Below are 10,378 nucleotides of genomic sequence, written 5' to 3' on the forward strand. Positions count from 1 at the left end.
GTTGGTTCTGGTGTTTGTAATAGAATGAAGGCTTTGCGTTGCAGTGCGATGTAAATTTCTTCCAGAGGCGGTGCTGGCTGCAATGGAATGAAGAAGGCATTACGTTGTAGTGCAATGTAAATTTCTTCTAGATGCGGGGACATCTATCGCCCCCCGGTTGCAGCTTCTCGTTGCTAGAGAGCCTCTAGCTGACGATGAAAATCAGGATGTCTCAGCGGTGTGTTTCATGTCTTTTCCGAGAAAAAAAGACACCGTTCAAAGCTAAGCTCTGTGGGTTCGCAATTTTTAAAAGTATACGCGCCACAACTGTGGCGTTAGTGTCGAAAACCTCTATTCAGGGGCCAAAAAGTCAGGGACCTTTTGAAGGAGTATAGGCACCAGATTACTGGTTGCGTGTTTTCTTCATAGTACAAATGCGCAAGGCGCTAGTACACATGAAACACCACGAGTTATTTGCCTACGGCCGATAAATAAGTTATAACTAAATTTCTTCTCTCACCTGTCTCAATTTTGGTTTCAACGGCCGAGCGATGGCTACGGCGTCATAGGTTAGTTATACGTGACGTGAAACAAAAACAAAAAAAACCTTCGATAAAATCACTGCGTTGATTTAACTGACTACAACGCTAAAGCCAGTTTACCACAAGAGTCAGAATTATAAGCAACAAATGATGAGCGATTACACAGCAGTTTTTTTCATGCTCACGTCACCTATACCGACTCTTGACAACATAGCTTTCGTTCAACTGTGAGAAGGCGGAACCGAAACAGCTGACAGAAGAAATTCAGTTAAAAACTGTTTCGCCGTCATTGGCGTATACCGCGTGGTGGTGATTCACGCATGGTAACGCCTAACGCGTCATTGCAAAGAAGAAAACATTCCACCAAAAATTTGGTGTCTGAACTCCCTCGAAAAGAATTGACGATAAAGCATCCCGTCCCGTGGCACTACAAGCTTGAGGACACGCACACGTACACCATTTGTCAAGCATTTAGAGCGCGGGAGTAAGGGCGGGGCTTGCTTATAGTGCAATAGTTACAGAGGGCCCCTTCACGAGAAAAAGGGGGCGTCAGTCCGTCCGTCCGTGTCACTAAAAGGCCGGTGACAACCACACCTTACTACACATCACCATACCATACCATACCATACCATACCATACCATACCATACCATACCATACCATACCATACCATACCATACCATACCATGCCGAACCGTATTGTACCTTACCGACCACACCGTATTGAACCGCATCGTAGCGTACTGCATCGTACCGTACCGTACCGACCGTGCCGTCCGACCCTACCGCACCGACCGTGCCATCCGACCCTACCGTACCAGCCCTTCCTTCCGACCCTACCTTACCGACCGTGCCGTCCGACCCTCCGTGCCATACCGCACCGCACCGCACCGCACCGCACCGCACCGCACCGCACCGCACTGTACCGAACTGTACCCTGCCCATCAGAGCTGTGTCTCCGCTGTATTGTGCGCCACATTTCTCCTGTGGCGGCATTCAGAGTGCAGTCGTAAATGACATTGCGCAAAGAACACCGACGGCGGTGATGTGAACGCAACCTTACCGGCTTTTGACCGCGTTCCTCGGACTGCTGATAACAGAGACATCCTGAAGGCTGACACCTCACAGGGCTGCCGTTTGTAAAAAAACCGCAAAGCACTACTGCCTAGCAGCTTCTGTCTATCATTCCTCGTTGTTAGGTACTGATGAATTGTCGGGCCTGGCTGGCGTCGGTCCCCGGAGGGCATTAACTGCCGCTAATAGGATATGGCTTGCACTTGCTGAGTGGGTAATATTAAGACGAAAGCCTTTAATGCCTCATGCTGTCGTTAGCAATCCGTGTCGGCAGCCGTGTCTCCGTCCGTGTCGGCTGCTGTGTCTCCGTCCGGGTCGGCAGTCGTGTCTCCGTCCGGGTCGGCAGCCGTGTCTGCGTCCGTGTCGACAGATGTGTCCGCGTTTTGACGGGTGTCCACCGAGATATGCGAGACAGTTACTGCATAGTTTCCTTTCCTCAAATACAATTTTCAGTTTCTTCATTACGGCCCCTCTTTCTCTTTCTTCTCTCACTCCCACTTCCTCCCTTCCTGTACGGTGCGGCTCGGGTGTCCACCGAGATGACAGAGAGTTACTGCGCCATTTCCTTTCCTCAAAAAGCGTTGCGTTCAAAGGGCAAGGCATCGCGCCGAAGGGGTGGTGGCGTTCGTCCCTTCCTGTACGGTGCGGTTCGGGTGTCCACCGAGATGACAGAGAATTACTGCACCATTTCCTTTCCTCAAAAAGCGTCGCGTTCAAAGGGTAAGGCATGGCGCCGAAGGGGTGGTGGCGTTCGTCCCTTCCTGTACGGTGCGGTTCGGGTGTCCACCGAGATGACAGAGAATTACTGCACCATTTCCTTTCCTCAAAAAGCGTCGCGTTCAAAGGGTAAGGCATGGCGCCGAACGGGTGGTGGCATTCCGTGGACTGCCTGGCAGGGCTACAACACGCTGACGCGTTCCACTCCTAAAGGCAAAGGTTAAGCGTCATTAATTAACAGTTAATTAGTATTTAGTAATTAATCACTAATTAGTTATTTGTCATTACTTCGTCATCAGCCCCGCCGGGGTGGCTCAGTGTTTACGGCGCTCGGCTGCTGACCCGAAAGACGCGGGTTCGATCCCGGCCGCGGCGGCTGAATTTCGATGAAGGCGAAATTCAAGAAGCCCGTGTCCTGTGCGGTGTCTGTAAAGAACCCCAGGGGGTCGAAATTTCCGGAGCCCTTCACTACGGCGTCCCTCATAGCCTGAGTTGCTTTGTGACGTCGAACCCCAATAAACGAATAAACCAACCAATTATGTGTGACGTCATTCAGTGGTGACGTCACCAGTGTCACATAAGCAAAGTGGTGCGGAAAACGCTTTTGCCTCTAAGCACTTTAGACAGTCAAAGTTCCCCTGAATTTTTTTCTCGAACAATAAAGCGATTTTCCCTCTTCTCTCTCTGCTGGCGTCGTTATAGCTGCAACAAGGCACGCACGCACGCACGCACGCACTGCTTTGTTTGTGTTCTGTTACTGAAATTCAGTGAATTTGCAATCCACCGAATTCAGGTACGGCAGTTGCGCGTGCTGACGAGACTTTAAACCGCAGGCTGGCAAGAATGAAAAGCTTTCTGCCGTGCTCAACAATTTAAAACAGCCTTCGGTAACATAAAGTTCGAAGAATCAAGTTATCGTTGCAAGCTGAAGTTAATTTCGCATTTTCGACATGTGATTTCAGAATGGAAGGCAGGGGCCGGGGAAAAGCGAATAAAAATGAAGAAAAAAAGTGTTTAGAGACGAACAAACCTCATGCCTCGAAATGAACAACACCAGTTTGAGCAATAAATGCACACTGATGTAAGACGAGTATTAGCTCGACACAGTAAGCTACGCCGTAGGAAGCAGAAACATCCCTGTCATCAAGAGGCGTCTTGTTCAACGTAATTATCGAAGAAGCGTAACGCAAAAACATGGGACGAAAGAAAGGGAGGACAGGACCTATGAGCCTTGACTGGTAAATGAAGGTGTTATTCCAAAACGTACTCAAGGAGCAAACCCGCATTTGGTCGACTGAATGTACAGTCTTTGTCAAACGTTTAGAGCCCAGGAGGTTTGCTTCTACGCCTAGCAGTGGGACTCCTGTAACATTCGTGGTAGTCCTACCCATTGGAGGAGGCAGGACCAGAAATCTTCTTACCTTCAGCAAATTTGGAGCGCTGGTGATGCATTACGAACCACACAGTGTGCTTCGGAAGCAAACCCCCTGGGCTCCAAACTTTTGACAAAGGTTGTACGTTGTCATAGTGTATACTTTCTTGCTCTGTATACACCCACTCTTGCCTAAGGCCTGACATCCAGGCTGACAGTATGCAATGAATGACAAACGTTCGGTCACAAGGGTGAACAATTAAGCGAAATGAACTAATAACAAGACAGAAGATGGCATCGGGGCAAAAGTAAAAGTAGGCCTTCTTTTTTTTGTTCTTTTCTCTCTTGGCCTGGCTTGCCATCGTGTGGGGATATCTACGAGCTACAACTCCACGGGATTCAGTTACGTGACCCCTCTGCTGGGTGCGGTCCCAGTAACGGCTCTGGCCTTAAGGAAAGAACATGCTCCGGAACTGACGTCCCGCCGAGCGCAGAAATGACAGCCAGGGGTTAATCGCTCGTATCCCCCCCCCCCCTCTCCCCGCCTCCTCCGCCTCCTGTCCTTCCTGGATTGCACAACACCACAAGGCTCAGTATCAACCATGTATATTACCAATCCACATGAATATCAGTTAAATTGGGTAGAAGGTGAACGTGATGGTTCCCGGTTAAGAAACACTGCACTCTCACTGACATTGCTTACATCGGAGGAAGCCCTACTGTGGCTACCGTCGCAAAAAGCCACTGGTCAGCGCTGCGTTAATTAACTAAGCGACTAGTCTTGCATATTGAGCTTCAGCGTTGAAAGTGTGTCTAGGGTATTTTTGCCGCTGCACTGGCTCACCGAGGGCTAAAAGTTTTTGGTTGGCCCTCTGCTGAGGATTAAGTTGCAGTGGTAGTTTCGTTTATTTTAAGTGCATGGTTAACGTTGCAGTTGCGACGTTCACTGTGCCAGTTTAGATACCGGCATGAGAATAATAGTATGCTGAGATTTAGCATTTCATTCCCACCAGGCCCATCAATCAGGCTAGTTGTGTTGGCAGCTGGAAGCACACAGGTAGAGCATTTTGTTTCGTTCACAGGCGCTGTTCAAATTTCATTCTGGCCTGGCTGTACATGACGCAATACGACATGTAGGGGTATACGCACTAGTAATGGTAGCATGGGTTTTCCTTGCACTTAACTTCAAATGTGGCCACACAGAAAATCGACGTTACGCTACTGCTTTGCATATGAGAATGACGTTGCAATGAGAAGTCCACCCTCGGTTCAAGCCTGGTTTTGCCACCTTGAGGCGTAAATAAATACCACACGTAGCTTCTCTTTTATCTTGCTGGGAGCGGCTGGGAGCGGCTCATATAAAATAGAAAGCTGCGGTGGTACCAGAAACCAGTGCGCAATGTTTCAGTTGGCACTTTTGAGTTCTGTTTCTTGTGTTCTAGAGACAATCAATAAAGTTGTGGGCCTGCCGCAGCCGAAAATGTAAAGCTGATCGAAAACATCCGGATGAGTTGTGCTTGCAAAAGGCATCAATATGCCATCGAAGAAAAGCATGAAAATATACTAAAGAAAAAGGAACAAAAAGTTTCTTGGGCCAAGTATTCTGAAAGTGTCCTTCGGAAACTACCAGAAGCTTTCCACGACCTAGCACCACCGCGACTGTCCGACGTCAACAACTCGGAGTAAGTGTATTCAGTAACGGTGGCAGGCGTTTTCCGTCAGGGTCTCTGGGATGCGCTTCTTGCCACCAGCTTTCAAAAGGAGTTTCGTTGACGATGCCATACCTCGGCTCCTTATCTCGCATATGGATGGAAGATAACACTCCGTTCCCCCAGTCAGCTCATTCGAGCGCCGTTCTTCCCTGGCACAAATTCCCGTGGAGACCACCCAACGCATCGCGCGAATTAATATGGCACCAGCTAAGTGCACCCCCTTCAATTGGGGAAGGTATACGATGACGGGGTAATGAATGCGACTGGAAGCTGTCTGACTGTTCTCCTTGTTATCTCCGGAAGCTGCCACCACGGAGTAGCAATCAGTCGCGTAGGTGAAAGTCGTGGAAGAGTACAGGAGATATGGCCCGTCGCTATGCCAGGCACGCACCTTCGATGGCAATCGGAAATTTCGGCGCGCTCCAAGTGCTTTGAAATCCCTCCCGGCGGCACCAGCAAAGAAGCTGGGACATCAAGTCGATTAGGTTTTGGACGACACGGGTGGCTGGGAAAGGAAAAGTGGATTGTCAGAGAGAGTGCATGCTGGAGAGCGACTCTTTGATGACGAGCCCTCCTTCTTCACCTAGTCGCCATTGTTGCTATGGTACGGTTTCTCAGGTTTTGCTATGGAGCGAGAAACTGTTTAGAAAGCGACGCAAACGAGCAGAAAAACACATATTGCGCGCCCCACCTCATCACGCTTGCGTGCGCGCGGGTGCGGACGGCCAACGCCACAAGCGATCCGGGCATTGATAACCCACTTTCAAGAGCGCCGCCGCTAGGTATCAAACTACCGCGTGCGCGCGCGCGAGCGCTCTCTGAGGGAGAGTGACGCAGGGCAGGCAGTTTCCCCCCCGCGACCGCCAAGATAGGAAAGCCGAATAACGCTCTCCTAGGAGCCTTGCACAATGTCAAACGTCCCCGGGTCCCCGCCTTTGTCCGGGCCAACCTTTCTCAAGGTGCTTGCAAGCACGCGTAGGATCACCTCTTCTCCTCCCCAGAGCACTCTCGCCACCACGTCCGTTCAGAGGAGGCTGGAAGGGTGAGGCTGCCGATCACATGGCGGAAAGGACCCCTCGGGGGGACCCAGGTATATAAGCGAGCGCCAGCCGTCAGAGCGGCAGGCACACTTGGTCTTTCGGACTCAACCGTAGCCACTACAATCATGCTGGTAAGTCTCCCACGGACACGGTCTTGGGAGCCGCCGTCTACGGAGGATTAACAGTGATGCTTCTTCGGCCGCGGAACGTCCTGCGATGATCCGGCGATGTACCGTACCGCGACGCTGGTCGACGACCGAAGGATTTCGACGAAGATGACGCTGAACAGTCGGGGAGCCATCAGGGCTTTCTTTTAGCTTCGCTCCGAGACAATAACGCGGCGGAAAGACATAGCTAGCCTAATCGCAGGTACCATCACAAGAGCAATACATAATTCAGGATAGACCACGGTATGCAGCGATGCTCTTAGCGTGGGACAGCCTGCAGACCTGTCGTAATTCGATAGAGCACCGTTTTTCAACTAGATAGCTTCCCGAAAAGCTGAAGGCACTTTCAGAAATAGGCTTGGAAACATTCTCCCCTTGTCAGCAGCTGTTTCCGGTAGTGAAGCTGGGTGCACCTTGGAGCGAACAAGGCTGAGCAGAGACTTGTAATAGCAAAGCTGCGGAGTTAGGACCGCCAAAGCATCAAACTTTGCCGCTGTCTTTCGCAGAGGGCATACGCAGTTGGCGGGAATATGAGCTCATTACATGACAACAGTAGCAGCAAGACCGCGTTAAATATCATGCTTACCGAACCGTCTCTGGCGATGAAACGGCTACACTGTCTGTAGGTTGCTTATGTGAATTCTTCTGGAAGGTCTGCTAAATAATTTTTTTTTTAATTGTGTGGCTTCATAGGCGATGCGGTTTCCCGTTGTAGTGGGGAAGAGAACTGCAAGTCTTGTCTTAGGCAGGCAAGCAGGCACAGGCGAGAAAGAGGAAATACTTGTAAATAATATGTCGTCGATTGTATAGCATGCCGCAAAGGAAACTATCATAGCATAACAATCATACATGTATACTACGCTTCTCAGGGTACCATGTGCTGTATATACATTTAGGTTTAGCTGCAGCATCAGTGTTTCGTTTTAATCTCAGTAAGCTTACCGTGAGAACGTAGTTACTAGGCCCTTCGCGCTCTTCTAAAGGCACCTGTTGCCGATGACTGGCGCTTAACCGTTGCGAGTATGTGAGTTGAATGTTTTCCTTCGATGACTTTGCAGAAGCTCGCCGTCTTCCTTGGCCTCGTCGCCACCTGCCTTGGCGGCTACACCGGCGGCCTTGCCCTCGGTCACTACGGTCTTGGCCATGGCTACGGCTACGGTCTTGGTCATGGTCTTGGCCATTATGGTCTCGGATACCACGGCCTCGGCTACGGTCTCGGCTACGGCTACGGCCATGGTCTCGGCCTTGGCTATGGCTACGGCCATGGTCTCGGTCTCGGCTACGGCTACTCTGGTCTCGGCCACGTCTTCGGCGGTGCCATCGCCGCTCCCGCTGTCGCTTTCGCCCGTCCTGCCGCCGTAGTCCACCACGCTCCAGCCGTGGCTGTGGCTCGCCCGGTCGCCTACGCCGCCCCCGTGGCCGTTGCCCGCCCCGTTGTCCACGCCGTCGCCGCCCCAGTGGCCGTCGCCCGTCCCGTTGTCCACGCCGTCGCCGCCCCAGTGGCCATCGCCCGCCCCGTTGTCCACGCTGCCCCTGTTGCCGTCGCCGCCCCAGTGGCCGTCGCCCGTCCCGTCGTCCACGCCGTCGCCGCCCCTGTCGCCGTCGCCGCTCCGGCTGTGGCCGCCGTCCACGCTGCCCCAGTTGCCGTCGGCGTCGGCTACGGACACGGTCTGGCCCTCGGACATGGTCTGGGCTACGGACACGGTCTGACCTACGGTCTCGGATACCACGGCCTCGGCTACGGCCTTGGCTATGGTTACGGTCTCGGTGGCTTCAACTACGGCTTCGGAGGCTACGGCTACGCTCTCCGCAAGAAGAAGTAAGCTGCTGGAATGGTAAGTAACACGTGCGCCATCGAGGAAAAAGAGCCTGCCATTCACAAATAATATTGAAAGCCGAATTTCATGGAACGGAGACAGTTTACTGGAAGCAAATGCTTAACTGACAACCTGACAGGCTAAGCAACCCAGCTGCAACTCTGCCTGCTACTCAGCCCTGAAGTAAGACATGGCAAAGGAAAGAAGGACGTTGGTAGCAACGGGGACTAAGGCATGAACATGAGAGTTTGTACCAGAAAACGAAAGCTGCGCTCACAGCCTAGACACAAGTTCGCTGTTACAATTAAGTGGGAGGTCCCGGAAATGCTGTGTAGAGAGTTAACTCAGACTTCATTCATCTTCTCTGTAACTAACTCAATGATCGATATGAGGTGCACTACACTGGAACACAGCCAACAAGACAGACGAGAGATCGTCGACGCGCGTGCCACTACGCCCGTCAAGGATACACTTCCTATTACTTGGCTCATAAGCGATTAGCTCTTATTGCGTAGGGTGCCCCGCCCTTGTACGGATGACCGCGAACGCTAATAATCCAATGTGAAGCAACCGATTCTTTGGAGCGTTTGAATTTCCTGTACTCGCTTCCCTGCCTCGAGCGCTTTCGGAGTTGTAAGAGCATCTGCATATCCTCTTGTCAAACGTCCAGGACCAGATGCAATCTGCTACGACTCTCAGAAGTAGTCGTCTAAATTCCGCAATTAATACTTACCTCCCCATTTTTCGTCAGACGTCCAGAGGAGATGCCATCTTAGAACATATGCCATTATTTCTCTTTTATTCCTGCCCCTACAACAATATAGCTTCCCCTTGTCATGTCGCGCATCTGACACTGCAAAACCAAATAGAAATGAGCGAAAAGTGAAATCTGTGAAACGGCAGGAAAAGAAGCAAGAACGATGGCTTTCTGGTAGAGGTCTTTAACTGCTGCAGCACGAGGCATAAAAGGGATGCAAAAGCTTTCGGTAATAAAACCTTTTGCTGCAACATACCATTCACATTCCGCAGACATAAGCATCCACGGTTGGGTGGTAATTTACCACTGTGGAAGGCAGAATAGTAGATGTACAACTTGAACTTTCGCAGTAATCTTCCCCGCAATACGCTTCTTTAATCTGAAATACTGAAAAATATAGCGCAAAAAGGCCCATCAGAAGCCCAACGATGAGATGCGAACCACTAGAGTGGAGGAAATGATGAGGCTGAAGTGGGTCATTAATAATTGAAAGCGGTAATAAAATGCACTCAGCATCATGTAACAATAGATACGATTCTCGACGACGATTCACTTTTCACATGTAACATAACTCCCTCGTCTGCGTTTATCTTTCCAGAACCAACACTGGAAAACTGTGTCGCCGAGCTCCCGGAGACGTCTCTATCTTCGGCAGTTCCACCAGCTCCGGCGTTCGCGGTCTCACCAGGCAATCTCCCAAGTCTCGAGGCGCCGCAAGCCGTCTGGGAGAGCGGCCCTATCTCAAAACGCGCGTCTTTCAATGTAAAAATGTTCTCATCTCGATGTGCGCATCTGCGCCCCGGCTGTCGCATTTTCGAAATACAACCGTCTCGTCAGACTTCGCACACAACGCCTGCCTCTGCCTGTGCTATATTTTGCGCCTGGACATGTTCGATGACGACATGATGAGAAAACGGCGCGTTGATGCGGGAAGCACACAAGATGCTGAACAGTCGGGGTTCCTCTTCTTGTGACCCGCGCCAACCCACTGGTTTCTCGTAATTTTCACGCATTTTCACCAACTAGCCCAACTACACCCCAAGCGGGACACGTAATCGGCCCAATATTGGTAATTCACTGTTACACTCTGGTGACCGGCATTTGTCAATATATTTTTAATACTGGACCGACTAGCTGGGCTGCTGGGGACGCTGGTGTCTAAACTGGTGACGCTTCGTGAAGAGCCTTTGGTAAAACGCGCG

The 10,378-nt window shown here is 51.1% G+C and overlaps 1 protein-coding gene across 1 annotated transcript; it reads left to right on the forward strand.

The window, feature by feature from the left end:
* The first annotated feature begins 6,457 nt into the window (after positions 1-6,457).
* Positions 6,458-10,026, forward strand: LOC149347723 (uncharacterized). The gene is made up of 3 exons (XM_089585653.1): positions 6,458-6,566; positions 7,661-8,437; positions 9,775-10,026. The coding sequence occupies exons 1-2, from the start codon at positions 6,561-6,563 to the stop codon at positions 8,423-8,425; spliced, it is 771 nt and encodes a 256-aa protein (XP_089441779.1). The 5' UTR covers positions 6,458-6,560; the 3' UTR covers positions 8,426-8,437; positions 9,775-10,026.
* The last annotated feature ends 352 nt before the right edge of the window (positions 10,027-10,378 follow it).

The sequence above is a fragment of the Amblyomma mixtum genome, chromosome 4 (genome assembly GCF_055824585.1).
Source record: "Amblyomma mixtum isolate Tamu chromosome 4, ASM5582458v1, whole genome shotgun sequence".
Lineage (NCBI taxonomy): Eukaryota > Metazoa > Arthropoda > Arachnida > Ixodida > Ixodidae > Amblyomma > Amblyomma mixtum.